Source organism: Pan paniscus, chromosome 4 (genome assembly GCF_029289425.2).
Source record: "Pan paniscus chromosome 4, NHGRI_mPanPan1-v2.0_pri, whole genome shotgun sequence".
NCBI classification, from domain to species: domain Eukaryota; kingdom Metazoa; phylum Chordata; class Mammalia; order Primates; family Hominidae; genus Pan; species Pan paniscus.
In genome coordinates this window covers 158,615,005-158,633,326 of record NC_073253.2, presented here as the reverse complement: position 1 = coordinate 158,633,326, position 18,322 = coordinate 158,615,005, and the positions used below count along the sequence as shown (strand labels likewise).

At 36.9% G+C, this 18,322-nt stretch overlaps 2 protein-coding genes across 4 annotated transcripts in view; one reads left to right on the top strand and one right to left on the bottom strand.

The window, feature by feature from the left end:
* Window positions 1–30: 30 nt before the first annotated feature.
* NUDCD2 (NudC domain containing 2) lies at window positions 31–10,932 on the top strand. Its single transcript, XM_003810907.7, has 4 exons — window positions 31–226; window positions 2,478–2,526; window positions 3,026–3,177; window positions 6,097–10,932. The coding sequence occupies exons 1-4, from the start codon at window positions 38–40 to the stop codon at window positions 6,178–6,180; spliced, it is 474 nt and encodes a 157-aa protein (XP_003810955.3). The 5' UTR covers window positions 31–37; the 3' UTR covers window positions 6,181–10,932.
* The window catches only part of CCNG1 (cyclin G1), a 13,902-nt gene continuing 4,422 nt past the window's right edge, over window positions 8,843–18,322 (bottom strand). Inside the window, exons 4-9 of one of the 3 annotated variants that reach the window (XR_010112242.1) lie at window positions 18,031–18,109; window positions 17,852–17,950; window positions 17,431–17,625; window positions 16,083–16,334; window positions 14,144–14,221; window positions 8,843–13,456 (exon numbers count right to left, since the gene is read on the bottom strand). Coding sequence is in view for 1 of the 3 variants with exons in the window: in XM_034960923.4 (XP_034816814.1) it covers window positions 16,268–16,334; window positions 17,431–17,451; window positions 17,501–17,625; window positions 17,852–17,950; window positions 18,031–18,109 (391 nt within the window). In the remaining 2 variants the exon portion in view is untranslated. Of the gene's footprint in view, window positions 13,457–14,143; window positions 14,222–14,982; window positions 16,335–17,430; window positions 17,626–17,851; window positions 17,951–18,030; window positions 18,110–18,322 lie in introns of those variants that run through there. The other 2 variants (XR_010112241.1, XM_034960923.4) reach the window with 2 other exon arrangements.

Genomic DNA, 18,322 nt, shown 5'->3' with positions numbered 1-18,322 from the left:
TCCGCCTGGTGCGGCTGCGGCCGGGAGGGACTACACTATGTCGGCCCCGTTTGAGGAGCGGAGTGGGGTGGTACCGTGCGGGACCCCGTGGGGCCAGTGGTACCAGACCCTGGAGGAAGTGTTCATTGAAGTTCAGGTGCCGCCAGGCACGCGCGCCCAGGATATCCAGTGCGGCCTCCAGAGCCGGCATGTGGCGCTGTCGGTGGGCGGCCGCGAGATCCTCAAGGTAGCGGCAGCTCGGGGCTTGTGTTCAGTTTCCTCTTCCCAGACGCCCCCAGCCCCGTTTACCTGAACGACTGTTGGGTGTCCCGACGGCTCCTGTGGCTGGCAGAAAGAGAAAGAGGATAACATTGACCAGGTTTGGGTCTGGTCAGAGCCCCCGCCTCCTCAGGGCAGGTGCTGAGTTGTGGAAATTTGAGGGGCCCATTTTCCTGTTGAGTTTTCAAACTAAGTCAGACTGCTGCTTCTGCTTCTCTGACGGGCTTCAGCTGGGAACAGATTAACTAGGTTGCTAAAGGAACAAATATTTCTTCCGTGCACTGAAGACAGGCAGGAAGACAACAGATAACGTACCTGCAGTGGAGAGGTTAAGCTCCTGTACGGAGGCGTAATTCATAAATAGATAAATATAGGAAAGGACAACAAAGAAAATAGGGATAGAATAACGGGCAGAGAATTAAGAGATGATGTCAGGTGATTAGTTTTCTCATCTAAAAGCTTGAAAATCCTGCATGTTTGTGGAGTGGTCAAGCAGGTGGTGAAGAGGTGTGTGCATAAAATAAGTAGTACTTGTATTTCTTTTCACCAATGCTCTTTGGATCTGGACCCGCTTTTTCTTTGTTAAGTGTATAGTTAAATTAACAGGTTGAAATTAGGTTTAGTTCTCAGGTTAGATGCCCAAGATGTTTGATGGCAGTGTAATATGGTGAAGGGAGACTACTTGTTTCCTAGTTTTGGTAAACTTGGGCGAGAGATTGTTCAGTGTCTCTATACCTTCCTTATCCGCAAGATAAGGTAGTTATAGTACCCTTCACATAGGATTGTTTTGAGCATAACATGGTATTCATGTGTATGAAGAGCTTGGAGTATTCACTGGTATGTAATAAGTTCATACTATACGTTAGCTATTAGCTATTATATATATTACAGTATATGGAGGTGCTTTGAGTGCCTCAAGATTCGTGTGAAAGACATTATGTCAGCTTGGATCTCAGTTACTTTTCTGAATTGTACAATTCATAGTTTCCTCAACAATGGTTTTAGATTACGATTTAAATTTATTTTAGTAAATCCAGTAACTTTCTGAATTTAGCAGTAACTGCTGAATTTGGGATTTCTGGTGTGCGTATAGACCAGTGGGATTTTTTTCCCACTAATTTTGACATATTTTAAAATGTGGGCTTTTCCTAGTGACATTTAATTTCACTTTCTATAACTTAAATTTGGCAACAAATTAAAATGGATTTGAGTTTAGGCATTCTCTCTTTAAAAAAAAAAAAAATTATTTATTGAGACAGGGTCCCTGTCTCCCATGCTGGGGTGCAGGGGTGAGATTGTAGCTCACAGCAGCCACAAACCCATGGGGTCAAGCAATCCACGTTGGCCTCCAAAGTCCTGGGATTACAGGCCTGAGCCACTGGGCCTGGTGCAGTCTCTTTTAAATTTATATTTTGTTTATTTTTTTTAAAAACATGAGTTTGTGAACAGTTAGTCACAACTAATCTATCAAATCTGGAATACATAAAGTTTTTTTAATGCCGATTGCCCAACAAAAAGATTAAAACGTTTTTAAAAGTTTACTTTAAAAACAACATTTTGCCGGGTGCGGTAGCTCATGCCTGTAATCCTGGCACTTTGGAAGGCCTAGGCGGGCGGATCACAAGGTCAGGAGTTCGAGACCAGCCTGGCTAACACGGGGAAACCCCATCTCTACTAAAAATACAAAAATTAGCCGGGCGTGGTGGCGGGCGCCTGTAGTCCTAGCTACTAGGGAGGTTGAGGCAGGAGAATCGCTTGAACCCTGGAGGTGGAGGTTGCAGTGAGCCAGATCGTGCCACTGCAGCCTGGGCGACAGAGCGAAACTCTGTCTCAACAACAACAACAACAAAAAAAACCCACAGCATTTTTTAGTTTTAGCAGATCCCTTCTTGTGGTTAATTTAAATTGGTAGAATTAAAGCATTTCAGATATTAATTTCACATTTGGCCAGTGGTATTACTGTATCTTCTAAAAATTAAGGAGCCCTCATCTTTCTTTAGAGAGCTCTGTGTTCTTTGCCATAGTAAATATCCCTTGCAGTGTAAACTAGTTTCCATTTTACCTGCTGGGAGAAAATTTAGGGTTGTGCACCTATAAATGTCATGGTGAAGTGGTGGTATAAGATGTGGATTAGGTAGGAAAGTAGGTAAATCTTAATCATGAAAACTTTATAAAAATTAAATTCTGTATTTTTAGCACCTTATATTTTTATTTTTCAGGGCAAACTATTTGATTCTACAATAGCTGATGAGGGAACATGGACTTTGGGTAAGGGTAATTACTATAATTCATCAAATTAAAATAATTTTGTCTTGATATATTTTCCCCTTTTGTATTAGGTCTTTTTTTGTCTTTGCAGCTTTGAAAGATAAAGCAATAGAAATGTGTTGAAAACCGTTGTATGTCAAAGTTACCTAGTAGGGGGAGAAAAGATTAGTTAGTTGTTTTTGGAAATATAAAATTTAATGAAGAACTTCTTGAGACCACCCTGGCCAACATGGCAAAACCCCGTTTATACTAAAAATACAAAAGTTAGCCAGGCATGGTGGTGCATGCCTGTATTCCCAGCTAGTCGGGAGGCTGAGGCAGGAGAATCACTTGAACCCGGGGGGCGGAGGTTTCAGTGAGCCGAGATCAAGCCGCTGCACTCCAGCCTGGTGAGAGTGATACTGTCTCAAAAAAAAAAAAAAAACCCAACTTGATGAAGAACTCTAATTTATTTGTGCGTGTGTGTGTGTGTGTGTGTGTGTGTGTGTGTGTTTTTTAGAGGACAGAAAAATGGTTCGTATTGTTCTTACAAAGACAAAGAGAGATGCAGCAAATTGTTGGACTTCTCTACTAGAATCTGAATATGCAGCGGATCCTTGGGTGCAAGACCAAATGCAGAGAAAGCTTACATTAGAGAGATTCCAAAAAGAAGTAAGTCAGATGAAGTGTATGAGTATGTGTAATTAAATATATAAAAATCATCAAATAAATATTATTTGAAATTAAAACTCAAATGTCATTATGAAAAGTTACAAACATTTTCTAGAAGAATTTTTAAAGTGAATTGTTAGAAAAATGGCCTTTCTTGTATGGATTTGATTTTTCGAAAGATTTTCTTGAGAGGAATTTATTTGTATTGCTGTGATTTGTGAGTTTAAGCTTACTTTTATGTACATCAGTAATGCATGAATAAACTCTTACTATAGTTGAATCAATATAGACTTACCTAGTGTAAAAAGTGAAAGGCCCCTTCACCACCATTCTCCCCATTCCATGCATCTATCTCATTTTCATCTCATATGTTGGCTATTGCTTGTTTTGTTTTTTAGCATAAATGGAGGATCACACTGTGTGTATTGTTCTTCTTGTTGCTTTTTTATTTAATAATATGCTGTGGGTCTCTTTCTCTACTAATACATAGGTATAAAACTCACTCTTTTTAACTGCTTCAGAGGATTCTGTAGTTTGGATGTGTCATCATTATTTGGCTGTTTGCCTTTGATATGATTTAGATTTGTTCATTTTTCTCTATTTTAAACAAAGCTGTGCTTTCATCTCTGTGAAACTACTCAAGTGTTCTAAGATATCTTTAAGATAAATATCTAGGAGAGGAATTGCTAGATTGCAACACTTGATAATGTACGTCTTTATGATAATGATTTCCAGATGTATACCTCTAGCCTAGACTTTTTTTCTGAATTTAGGACCTGCATACCCAGTTGCCTATTCAACATCTCCACCTGGCTATCTAATGTATATTAAGCTCAACATGTCCAAGTTGAACACCCTAACATCCTTCCATATTTGTTTTTACCTGTAGCCTTCTCATCTCAGTTGATGAAAACTAGTAGTTCAGGTCAAAAAAAATTGGGACTCATCTTTGATTCTTACATCTTTCTCATACCCTATCCAATGTATTAGGAAATCTTACTGATGCTACCTTCCAAATATATTTAGAATTTGGCCACTTTCACCACCAACTCTACCACCATTCTGATCTGGACCACCTCTAATGTCTTGCCTGGATTACTCTAATAAGGTTCTAATTGGTCTTCTCACTTTTACTCTTGCCATAGTCTTCTCAAAATAGCAGTTAGAGCAGTTCTTTTTTTTTTTTTTTTTTCTGAGATGGAGTCTCACTGTCGCCTGGCTGGAGTGCGTGGTGCGATCTCTGCTGACTGCAAGCTCCGCCTCCCGGGTTCCCGCCAGTCTCCTGCCTCAGCCTCCCGAGTAGCTGGGACTGTAGGCTCCCGCCACCACGCACGGCTAATTTTTTTGTATTTTTAGTAGAGGTGGGGTTTCACCGTGTTGGCCAGGATGGTCTCAATTTCTTGACCTCGTGATCCGCCCGCCTCGGCCTCCCAAAGTGCTGGGATTACAGGCGTGAACCACCGCGCCCAGCCAGTTAGAGCAGTTCTTTTAAAATCCAAGTCACATCATGCCACTTCTCAGAACTCTGCAAGTCATTTCTCTATCTCTTAAAGGGCCCTTTCTGATCAGTTATTCCATCATCTCCCTGATTACCTGCTCCCTTACAGCTATCCCTCTTAGTGATTCTGCTTTTGCCATACTGGCCTGTTTGCTGTTCCTTAAAGAACATGTCAGCCCATCCCTTTGCTATCCTGACTGCAATGCTCTTCTCCCACAGTTTGGCTGACTTTTATGTTTTCATATCATTGCTCAATGAAGCATACTTTGATCATCCCATTTAAATATAATTTTATTTCCCTTATCCTGTTTTTTTTTTTTTTTCTGTGTCACTTACCAACTTTTAACACTACATCAGCGGTTGGCAAACTACAGCCCTTGGGCCAAATTTGGCCCACTACCTGTTTTATAGCTTTTCTACGATACATATATGCTCATTTGTTTGTATATTGTCTTTCAGACAGTTGAGTATTTGTGACAGAGACTATGTGGACTGCAAAGCCTAACATATTTACTACCTAGTTTTTAAAAAGTCTGCCAGCCCCTGTACTGGTTGATTTATGGTTTGTCTCCTCCTGCTAGAATGTTAAGTTCTACTAGAGCAGGGATTTTTGTTTTTTTTCGCTCTTGAATTCTACATACCTCTAATGGTCTCCCAAACAAGTAGGAGCTCAACAAATGTTTGTTGGATAAACAAAATAGCCCACCAAAAAGACTAAGGCCTGACATAGTACTTCACGGGACTGTTGTGAGGGTTAAATATCTTATATATGTATAGCTCTTAGAAATTTGTGTGGCATATAGAAAGCTCTCAAAAAATGCTAGCTATAGGCTGGGCGCCTGGCTCACGCCTGTAATCCCAGCACTTTGGGAGGCTGAGGCAGGCGGATCACCGGAGGTTGGGAGTTCAAGACGAGCCTGACCAACATGGAGAAACCCCGTGTCTACTAAAAATACAAAATTAGCTGGGCGTGGTGGTGCATGCCTGTAATCCCAGCTACTTGGGAGGCTGAGGCAGGAGAATCGCTTGAACCTGGGAGGCAGAGATTATGGTGAGCTGAGGTCGCACCATTGCACTCCCACCTGGGCAACAAGAGTGAAACTCCGTCTCAAAAAAAAAAAAATAAATAAATAAAATAAAAATGCTAGCTATTAAATATAACTACAGACTTTTATTGAAGTATATGTTTCCCCATACACTTGCCAACATTGTAGTATACATATGATGTCTAAATATTTGTAACTGGGAGAGTTGAAAAATGCCTCATAATTTTAAATATTACTTTGGTGGTAACAGTGAAGTCTGTTATATTTTCATGTATTTATTGGTCATTTATATATCCTTTTTTATCAATTGCCAGTTTGTACTTGTATTTTTCCTTATAAGTTTTATTTCATTATATATATGTTTGTATCTTTTAGAATCCTGGTTTTGACTTCAGTGGAGCAGAAATCTCAGGAAACTACACTAAAGGTGGACCAGATTTCTCAAACCTTGAGAAATAACTGCTTTTTTTCCTGCATTCTGTGGATCCTAGCAGATATTGCCAACTTAATCAGATAAACAGATTATGTAATGGAAGAAAAATGTGGATGCCTACAGTTAACAGATTGCAAAATGTATCTTAAAATGGTTCTAAAAATTGCATTCAAACATAATTTACATAGGAAACGTACTGTGGGAACTATTCTATGGATATATGGTAAAGTTGTTTTGGACTTGTTTTTGCTCAGCATGAAGTTGTATATGCTGCATTTTACTAATTCCATATTCAACCATATTTTTAATACAAAAGAACATTAGAGTATAGATCATGTGAAATGAAGGGTGCCTTTGGGGAAAATTAACTTTTTCTTTTGATAAGTATGATATTCAATAAAGTTTTCTAAATAGGAATTGTATACCCCTTTGTCTAAGTATAACAATTCACACAAAATTATAGTGCTGAAAACAATTTTAATAAAGGAAAAAGTCCATAAATGTATTTTAAGTAAATTAAGAGTTAATGTAAATTTCTTAATTAGAATATTATTACTTGAGGGATTACTTTATGTCAAGAAGTTTAAAAATAGTTAAAACCCTAACAATAGAAGTGGATTAACACAAAAGAGAAGTGTGATCATGGTAATTAGGTGAGTCCTTTGTGGCAGAAAGCGAAGTAAGGTCACTAATTGTATATCAGTGGCATCATTTTGATTGTAAGTGATTTAGGCATATAGGTAGGAATTGTCTATAGACATTTTATTCAATATCCTATTTATGTCCTTTTTATTTTTTGCCCTTTTTAACTCTTGAAAAAATTTTAAATCTCATGCATAGAAAAGTTACAGATAATTTTTTTTTTGAACCATTTGTGATTTAGTTGAAGACATGATTCCTCATTACTGATTACTATCTGCTTCAAATTATCTTACATGACTACAATGCAACCATTAGAATCAGGAAATTTACGTTGACACATTACTACCCTCTAATCCTCAGATCTTCACTTCATTCACATTGAACTGATTGTCCCAATAATGTCCATATAGCAAGAGGATCCAGTCAGAATCATGCCTTTCATTTAGATGTCAGCTGTCTTTAGTTTACTTCATTCTGGAACAAATTCTCATTTGTTTCCTTTTACAACTTAGTACTTTTGACAATTATGGGCTAGTTTTGTAGAACATCCCTTATTTTGAGTTCTGTCTGATACTTCATGATTAGATTGAGGTTATTCATCTTTGGCAGGAATGTGATAGAAGTGCATCCTGTCATGGTTTAATAATTTCAGTTTGTCTCATTTCTGATGGTGTTTCTTAGATGACTGATTAAGGTAGTGTCTGCCAGACTTCTCCACTGTAGTTATTTTTATAATTATTTCTTGAGAAGATAGTTGCAAAATACTACCTTGTTTCTCATCAGACTTTAAATTTATCGTATCTCTATAAACTCATTATTTTCTATTTTATTCAGCAGGTTAAAAAACCTATTATCATTACATTGATGCTCAAAATTATTGTACATTTGGCTGGTAGAAGTCCATTCTGGGTGGCCTCTGTCCTTCTGACACATTCCCATCATTATTCAATGAATTTGTTACTCTCTGGCATAAGATATACCAGGCTTCTCATGCTGTCCTCAACCTAACCCAAGAATCAGCCATTTTTCCGTAGAGCCTGGGTTCTCTTTAGTGAGTAATATTTAAAAGCTAAGATCTGTGCTAGTGTGCAATTGCCGTTGGTGTGTATATATAATGCATGTCTTTACATCTATATTTCTGCATCTATGTATATTGAAAACCATGAATTCACATATAAATTCTGATCCCATGGGCTTCATTTTCATTTTTTCCTTCTCCATATTTATAACCCTTTTCAGTACCAGTGAGAAACCTGATTCCTATTTGATTATTTGTGGGGTTTTTTTTTTTTTTTGAGGTGGAGTTTCACTCTTGTTGCCCAGACTGGAGTGCAGTCGCGCGATCTCGGCTTACTGCAACCTCCGCCTCCTGGGTTCAAGCGATTCTCCTGCCTCAGCCTCCCGAGTAGCTGGGATTACAGGCATGCGCTGCCACACCTGGCTAATTTATAATTTTTAGTAGAGACGGGGTTTCTCCATGTTGGTCAGGCTGGTCTCGAACTCCGGACATCAGGTGATCCGCCCGCCTGGGCCTCCCAAATTGCTGGGATTACAGGTGTGAGCCACTGCGCCTGGCCTGATTGTCTGTTGTAGGACATCTCCCCACATGAATGTCTTCCTCACCCTGCTTAGGCTTCGCATCCTATGCTGAGCAGGAATGTCCTCCTCATCCTGCCTGGACCCTAATACCTCACTCCAGGCCATGGCAGTCCTTTCACCCTGTGATTCCTATCTTGCTCATTTTAGGAATGAATTGTCGGGGGAAGAGGCTATTTTTCTTTTAATTTTATTCTCTTTGACATTTAACAAAATTTTTTGAGTAAAGTAAAATTAACTTTTTTGGTGTATGGTTTGGTGAATTTTAAGTATAGATATGTGTAAACACCTCCACAGTCAGAGTATTGAAGAGTTCAATCACCGTAAAAACTCTCGTGCTCTCTTTGTACTCTACACACCCTACTCCCAGCCCCTAAACCTTGGAAACCACTGATCTAATCCCCATCTCCATATTTTTGTCTTCAAGCATGTTATAAATGGGATCATATATAATTAAGAAAAACGCTTTATTGTAACAACATACATTTCACCCATTTAAAGTGTGTAATTCAGTAGCTTTTAGTATATACACAGATAAATGCAACCATTCCAATAATCAATTTTAGAATGTTTTCATCACCTCAGATAGAAACCTTGTGTAGTTTAGCTTTTATCCTTCTCCCGTCATCCCCCGCCATCCATACTACCTCTTTTCATCTCATAGATTTCCTTATTTTGGACATTTCATGTACATGGAATCATAATACGTGGTCTTTGGTTACTGGCTTCCTTCACTTTACATGTCTTAAGAGGTTCATCTATATTCTAGCATGTATCAGCACATTCATTAGTATGTCTGAAAATACTTCATTGTATGGCTGTATCACTTTGTTTATACATTTGTAAGTTGGACATTTTGGGTATTTCCACCCTTTGGCTGTCCTGACTAAAGCTGCTATAAACGTGTACAAGTCTTTATGTGCATATGTGTTTTCATTTCTTACCTAGGAGTAGAATTTTTAGGTTATATGATAACTATGTTAATCATTTGAGGAGCTGTCATTGTTTCCCAAAGCAGCTACATCTTTTTACTTTCCCACCAGCAGTGTATGCAGGTTCCAGTTTCTCTGCATCCTTGCCAATACTTGTTTACCTGACATTTTGATTTTAGTCATTCTAGTGGATATGAAATGGGATCTCTATCTAGTTTTGGTTTGCTATTCTCTGATGACTATGTTGAGCATTCTTTCTTGTGCTTATTGGCTATTTGTGTATCTTCCTTAAAGCAGTGTTTATTCAAATTCTTTACCCATTTTTTTAGTTGTCTTATTGGGTAGTAAGAGTCTTTATATATTCTGGGTACAAGTCTATTACCAGGTATATGATTTGTAATTTCTTCTATTCTCTTTTTACTTTGTTGATAGTGTCTTTTGAAGCACAGACTTAATTTTGATGAAGTCTTATCCATCATGCCATTGGTGGATCATGTTTTTGGTGTCATGTCTAGGAACCTTAACCCCAGGTCATGAGGAATTTTTCTTTTTTCTTTTTTTGACTCACATTCTCACTCTGTCACCCAGGCTGGAGTGCAGTGGCACAATCTCCACTCACTGCAACCTCTGCCTGCTGGGTTCAAGTGATTCTTGTGCTTCAGCCTCCCAAGTAGCTGGGACTACAGGTGTGCACCACCACTCCCAGCCCATTTTATTTTTTATTTTTAGTAGAGTTGGGATTTCACCATATAGGCTAGGCTGGTCTTGAACTGACCTCAAGGGATCTGCCCGCCTCAGCCTCCGAAGTGCTGGGATTACAGGCATGAGCCACCGTGCCCGGCCTATGGATTTTTTTCTTCTAAAAATTTTATAAATTTAGTTCTACATTTAGATCCGTGATCCATTTTAGATTAATTTTTGTATAAGCTGTGAAATTTAGGTAGGTTTATTTTTTTGCATATGGATGTTCAGTTGTTTTAAAATCATCTGTTGAAAAACTGTCCATTCCCCATTGAGTTGTCTTTTCACCTTTGTCAGAAATCAATTGCTATTTATGTGAGTCTGGTTTTGGACTTTATTCCATTGATCTATGTGTTTATCCTTTCATAAATACCAGATTGCCTTGATTATCACAGCTTTATAGTAAGTCTTAAAACTGGGCAGCATGATTCCTTCAAAATTTTTTTGAAATCTTTTTCAAAATTGTTTTGGCTAATTTAGTTTCTTTGCCTTCCATATGAATTTTAGAATTAGCTACTCTGTATCTACAAAAAATCCTACTGGGGTTTTGAATGCAATTTTGTGTCTTCCAATCCATGAACATGAGGTATCTATTTAGGACCTCTTTGATTTCAGTTATCAGCATTTTATGTCATTTTTCAGCATATATTCCACAGTGTTCATTTTGGGGGAACTATTGTTAAGTTGTATTATTTTTGAAACATGGGTTTCCAATTGCACATTGCTAGTATGTACAAATGTGTTTTATTTTTGTTTGTTGACCTTGTATCCTGTGACCTTGCTAAACTTCATTAGTTTTGGGAGTTATTTTGTTGTTAACTCATTAAGTTTTCTACATAAACTACGAATAGAAACAGTTTTATTTTATTCTTTTTAGTCTATGATTTTTCTTGCCTGATTTTGTTGTTAACTCATTAAGTTTTCTACATAAACTATGAATAGGAAGTTTTATTTTATTCTTTTTAGTCTATGATTTTTCTTGCCTTTGATTTTTCTTGCCTGATTGCAGTGGCCAGAACAATAACATGGAGAAAGTGGCCATCTCAGTCTTATTCTGGATCTTAGGATTTTGAAAGCATTGTTTTTGACCATTATGTATGCAAGCTGTAGGCTTTTCTTAAATTCCCTTTGTCATGTTGAGCAAGTTCCCATCTATTAATTTGTTGTTAGCAGAGTTTCATGAGTGGATGCTGAATTTTCTATGCTCTTTCTGTATCAGTTTGGTCATTCTTTTTCTTTAGACTGTTAAAATCATGGATTTTACTGATTGATTCCAGAATTTTGAAACAGCTTATATTTCCTCCCAACCCCAAACTTGGTCATGGTACATTATTCAGCTTATGTATCTAGATTTTTATTTTTTGAGGATTTTTATGTCTGTGTTCATTTTGGATATTGCGCAATTGTTTTTGTTTGTTTTTTCCTTGTATTATCTTTATCTTGGTATGGTATCATGTTAATTCTGGTCTTGTAAAATGAATTGCAAAGTGATTATTCTTTCTGGAAGAGATTTGTAGAATTTGTTATATCTTTAAATGTTTTATGAATTTGCTAGTAAGGTTTTAAACAATGGTTCAATTTTTAAAAATAGAGAATTTATTGAGGTTTATTTAAGTTTTGGTACTGTATGCCTTTCAAGGAATTGGTTCATCTAATCCTGTGCATAGAGTTGTTCATGGTATTTTCTTTGTGTCGTTCTAATGAGGATCTATACTGTTATCTTTTCTTTGATTCCTAAGATTGGCAGCTTCTCTTTTTTTGTCAATTTTGCCAGAGGTTTATCAATTTTACTGCTCTTTTCAAAAATTAGTTTTTTGATTGTTTTCTGTTAATTTGTTTACAATTGCATTTATTTTCTGCCTCTTTTTTTTTTTCTTCTTCTTTCTGCTTGCTTTAGGTTTAGTTTGGGCTTCTTTTTTTTGTAGACAGGTCTCACTTCATCACCCAGACTGGAGTAGTGTTATGATCATAGCTCACTGCAGCCTCAAACTCATGGGGTCATGATCCTCCTACCTCAGCCTTCTGAGTGGCTGGGACTATAGTGGTGTGCCACCACACCCAGTTAGATTTTCCTACTTTCTTAAAGTGGGAGCTTAGAGTATTAATTTGAGAACTTTTTCTTGTTTAGTAAAAAGCAGTCGATTGTTATAAATTGCAGCACCAGCATGGCTGCATTCCAAGCACGGTGATATTTTCATTTATTTTAAGACTTCCCTGTAGTATCATGAATTATTTAGAAATGTGTTGTTTAATTTCCAAGTGTTTGGAGATTTTCTTGCTGTTACTGATTTCTAGATTATGGTAAAAAAACATACTTTATATGATTTCATCTCTTTTAAATTTGTTAAGGTTTAAGACCCATGATGTGGTTTATCTTGGTGAGTGTTCCATGTGTACTTGAAAAGAATGCTTATTCTGCTGTTTTAGGTAGAAGGGTTTTATGTCAATTAAATCTAGCTGGTTATTAGTATTATTCCATTTTTCTACATCTTTGCTAATTTTCTGTTAATTCTATGTACTACTGAGAGAGGAATGTTTAAGTTTCCAACTGTAAATGAAGATTTGTCCAGTCCTCCTTTTAATGCTACCACTTTTTGCTTCATGTTTTTTTTTTTTTTTTTTGAGTCTTACCCTGTCACTCAGGCTGGAGCATAGCAACTCTGTCATGCTTCACTGCAGCCTCAAACTCCTGGGCTCAGACAGTCTTCCCACCTCAGGCTCCTCAGTACCTAGGACTACAGATGTATATCACTATGCCTAGCTAATTTTTAATTTTTTGTAGAGATAGGGTCTCCCTATGTTGAGTAGGCTGGTCTTGAACTCTTGGCCTCAAGCAATCCTCCCACCTTGGCTTCCCAAAGCATTGGAATTACAGGAATGAATGAGTCTCTGCACCTGGTTTCTTCATGTATTTTTAAGATCTGATAATAAGTGCTTACACTTTTAGCACTGTCTTGGTGAATTTTATCATTATATAATGTCCCTAATTATCCTTGGCAATTTTGGTTGTTCCTAACTCTACTTTGATGAATATAAAAATGGCTTTTTAATTTATTTTTTGAGACAAGAGCCTCACTCTGTTGCCCAGGTTGGAGAGCAGTGGTGTGATCTTGTCTCACTGCCTCACAGGTTCAAGCAATTCTCCTGCCTCAGTCTCTGGAGTAACTGGTACTACAGGCATGCGCCACCACACCCAGCTGATTTTTGTATTTTTAGTAGAGATGGGGTTTCACCATGTTGGCCATGCTGGTCTCGAACTCCTGGCCTCAAGTGATCCGTCCACCTTGGCCTCCCAAAGTGCTGGGATTACAGGTGTGAGCCACTGCGCTCGGCCTTAAAAATTGGCTTATCTTTTAATTCATCTTGACTCATGTTTACTGTTTTTTGGTTTCTGAAAAATAGATTTAATAATAACATATTTTATCAGTTATTAGTATAGAGAAATAAATTGAGTGTTGTTATTATTCTATGATCATGATTACAGCACAGAAGTTAATGTGGCCAGCATATAGTTTTGATTAAAAATTATACAAGCAATTTCACTTGAGTCCAGTTAATCTTCTATTTTGAGAGGTAATGTATAGAGTGGTTAAGAGCACAGCCTCTGGAGTCAGAACTGCCTGGCTTTGAATCCTACCTCCAAGTACCAGGTATAGACCAGGGGCAAATCATTAGGTTCTCTCTCTTTCATTTGCAAATTGGGATAATGTCATTCAGTTGAGAGGATTTTAATGAGATGATTCATAGTACCAGAGAGTAAAAATTATCACTGCCAGCCACAAATGTTAAATCAAAAATATAAATTTTTAGATAGGATGTCTCATAATTGTAAATATGTACAAGGTTCAGATACTTTTTTAAAAAATACTATGAAACATTATTAAATAAGTCTAAGGCAAGTCAATTATAAAAGGAGGCTTCTTTTATGAACAACTTTTCTTTCATCAGTAACTCCTTGCAGTGTCTACTTTACAGGATGTTAGTTTGAACATGAACTGTTCAAAATCATATTAATTAATTCAATTCCAGTAATAATTACAATTGATCCAAGCAGGCTAACATAACACATGGTGGTTACCTGGCATTAGCAACCACGCTGCTGAAGTGCTGTTTAATTAGGTAAGAAGGCTGGCACAAAACTTCAAGTGGGCTGAAACTAAAAGTAAATATGTATTAAGGATAGCATCCGTAGCAGTGATGAATCTAAGTGATAAAAGGGATTAATAATGCATAAACACCAACTTTTAATACACATTAAACAATTATTTGTCATCATTCTATGTCTATTAAAAAAACATTAGAGGCTAGGCATGGTGGCTTATGCCTGTAATCTCAGCACTTTGGGAGAACGAGGTGGGCAGATCACTTGAGCCCAAGAGTTTGAGATCCGCCTGGGCAACACAGTGACAACACTGCCTCTACAAAAAAAAAAAAAAAAAAAAAATTAGCTGGGTGCGGTGGCATGTGCCTATAATCCTAGCTATTTCGGAAGCTGAGGTGGGAGGATCTCTTGAGCCTGGGCTGCCAAGGCTGCAATGAGCCAAGATCGCGCCACTGCACTCCAGCCTGAGTGACAAGAGTGACCCTGTCTCAGAAAAAACAAAAAGTAAAGTGTCAGCTAATAGTCATACTATTAATAGGGATTTTATTGTTTCTGGTACTATGCATCTAACTTTAGTACTAAATTTAAATATACTGAGTAGAGAGAGCTTTTTATAATGTTTCAGAAAAAACAAAATAAAGTGTCAGCTAATAGTCATATTATTAATAGGGATTTTATTGTTTCTGGTACTATGCATCTAACTTTAGTACTAAATTTAAATATACTGAGTAGAGAGAGCTTTTTATAATGTTCTGTTACCACATTGCTAAAAGAGTTAATTAAATCAGAGGAGAAAAAAGCCACCCAGCAAAGGATTGAATTTCATTAACTTTATTGAAAGGTATATCCCTTAGTACTAAAACATAATGGTAGTTGGTTAGTTTACCTCTGCCAACTCAAAATTAACAATGATGTATTCAAAATATTGAAATTTATCAGCCTTTTGGGAAAACTAAAAAGTTACCCATAAAACATGGTTTACAAAAGTTAAGAATAAGACATACTGTGGTTCTTTGGTTTTTCATTGTGTATTGATCCATAACGTGATGTCAAATTGGATATAGCCATCATGGATAGACTCAGGCTATACATTGCACTGAGTAACTGTTTACAACACTTTAACACTGTACTTCTTACATTCACTAACTGACATGGAGGATCCTAAACACTACCTCAGCAGCTTCATTCATAGTTATGAAGGTGTCTACTTGCTTTTCTTAAGATTTTTGTTTTGGCACAGTAAGGGCATCAGTGGAAGTATATTCTCTATTTATAAAATTGCCATCACTTCTAACTTAAAAACAGTCTGTAGTAGAAAAAACTTCTGGAGTGTTCAATCTAGTCTGAACTTACCTTAGTGTGGGAAAGCAAGTTTTCGAAGTGATAATTTATTTTGAGTTACTAATACAATAGAAACTAGTTTTCTTGATGGGATTCAGTTTGAGGCAGTAGGTTCTGTATAAAAATTTTTATCGTAGATACAAATGTCACCTGTTTTCTAGAAAAAATATTAAAAGATAACTTAATGAATATGCCAAACTTTATAGGTCTGTATTTTTCTTTATATAAAATGCCCTCAAATTTAAATGTAATTCCCATATAGCAATAAAGTCCACATCTCTAGATTACCTATTACTTGCATTATGGGGTGTGTTTATACTGCCTAGAATGTTAACCCTTATTATGCCTTAAAAGTACATTTGTGAAATGTTGCTTTTGACATAAACCTCATAACTTAAAATTTAATATTTAAGTAGGAGTAGGATTAGAATAATGAGAGTGATTGAAGCTGTGGGAAGACTGATAGTTGATAGTATTAGTGTGACTCCTCCAATAGCATTTTCAATACCACCTAAATATATTGATCCAATATCTAATGTTAGATCAATGATAGAAATGAAGATTCACAGTTTACCTTCTCAGGCTTGTCATTAGCATTTCACATTTAGGTTTTTAGCTTTGATTTGAATGCTTCACAGATGAATTCAAATCTAAACATAATTCCACTACAGCATAATATTAGGCAGTTTTCCCAAGTCTGAGACCATCATGCTTATCTCGTGATGTTTTGAGGCTTCATAGCTTAAATCCATTGTAACATTATGGAATCCATAGAACAAGGTTGTGGAGAAAGGCTTCAGAGAAGTTTTTTGGTGCTGTAATAATCCTATTTAAATAAAGAAAACAAACGAAATCCAACTTAACAGAAGCCAGTCTGCCTAAATACTACTAAGAAAATTGAAATGTTCATATCTAATATTCATAATCACATGTAGATGTATTAAATGTTAACATTTAGTTTTGAGTAGAATAAATCATCACTGAGTTAGGAAATTTATATGGCAAGAATGTATATCACATATGCAGAAAGCAAGTTTACATTTTTTATGCATATAACTACTTTGCAGTAGTCCAGCTGCTATAGCGATGATAGGTTACTATAGTGTTGACACACTCTGGCAGTTTCCAGATACCCAATGTAGAGACCATCTATCATATCCTACTTTTTTTCTTTTTTTTTGTGGCGGAGTCTTGCTCTGTCGCCCAGGCTGGAGTGCAGTGGCGCGATCTCAGCTCACTGCAAACTCCGCCTCCTGGGTTCCCGCCATTCTCCTGCCTCAGCCTCCCAAGTAGCTGGGACTACAGGCGCCCGCCACCGCGCCTGGCTAAATTTTTTTGTATTTTTTAGTAGAGACGGGGTTTCATCGTGTTAGCCAGGATGGTCTCGATCTCCTGACCTCGTGATCCACCCGCCTTGGCCTCCCAAAGTGCTGGGATTACAGGCGTGAGCCACTGCATCCGGCCTACTTTTTTTCTTTTAAGTACAATATCCAAGTTCATATTGATTTTGCTTATAAGCTAACAGTCTCAAATTAGTTCATACTTGGTTCAGACTTTTGGTGCTGTTGTCCTGCTCAGCTTATGTAATTTTAAATCAGTCAGATACATACAGCAAGATCATGTGCAATTAAAAAAAAGCATGATTTTAGTGCTACAAGGAGGATGCTGTTCTCTAAGCTGAAAATTTAATGAAATGGCTAACGTATGTATCAGAGGTTGGATAATTCCTTACTCCTAAGATGTTGTACCTTGTATATAGTAAAGGCCTTCAAATATTAGCTGACTAGATCAGTGATGTCATCTCCCCCTTTACTATTCCAGCTCCATTTTGTTTATTTTGAAGATAATTACTCTTCTTTAGTTGAAAATTATGGCACTGGAAAATGTTCTCTATCTGGAGAATAATAACGGACCAAATTTACCAGTTAAGGGACCATTTCAGGAATTGTTGGAAGGTGAGTTATTCTGTAGTAGCTATGCTTCAATTGCCGTGCAGTACGCCCAGAAACAATCCATTTCAACTTCTGAACATTTGGTTTGGAACACTTATTTGATGAATATTCTGTTAAACACTTGGATACAAGCTCTTGCCAGAAGGTCAGATCTCTGCCATTTATCTGTACATAAATTTTAAAAAATTATTACTCAAAGTAAGTCCCACCTTATTTAACTACATTAATAAATGCAATCCTATGAACATGTGTCTTTGCTCATTAAAAACATTTGAGGATAGCTACTTAAGTTTCAGATAAACATATGACATCTCATTTTACTTCAGGAGATAGAAGGGGTTTAGTTTCTTTTACAGCTGTTAATAGGATTTAGGCTATGTCCTTGACATACCTTGGAATGTTTCTGAAGACATTCTATTCCTTCTGTTAACTCTACACACTTCTGTGCTTGGATCTCTAATGCAATGATAGACAATGCCAACACAGAAGGCTAAAAGAGATAAATTTAAAGTAAATGCCAAATATAAAAACAGATCATATCAATAGGCATAATCTTTATAAAATATTTACCTTTGCTTTAGAAAATATGATCCTGCAATGACATGCCTTCAGTTGAGCTTCTAGTCTTTCAAAATTAATGCTATTTCTCCTTTAAAAAGAAAATGGTATTACTTTTATTAGGTAATACTACATCTAGTCAAAAGATGTTTTTAGAAAAACATTGAAGTCAATTTTTAAAGTAAAGCTTATGCACACTTATCATAGCAAGTGAACTATTGAAAGGAATTCCCCTTCCATCAGAGATACTAACTTCTAAAGGCACCATATGGGAGTTTTAGATGATTTGGGCCAAAAAATTAAA

Coding starts and splice junctions, on each gene's coding strand:
- NUDCD2 (XM_003810907.7), top strand. CDS start 38: ATGTCGGCCCCGTTTGAGGAGCGGAGTGGGGTGGTACCGTGCGGGACC. Junction 227..2,477: donor GCGGCCGCGAGATCCTCAAG/GTAGCGGCAGCT, acceptor TTTATTTTTCAG/GGCAAACTATTTGATTCTAC. Junction 2,527..3,025: donor TGAGGGAACATGGACTTTGG/GTAAGGGTAATT, acceptor TGTGTTTTTTAG/AGGACAGAAAAATGGTTCGT.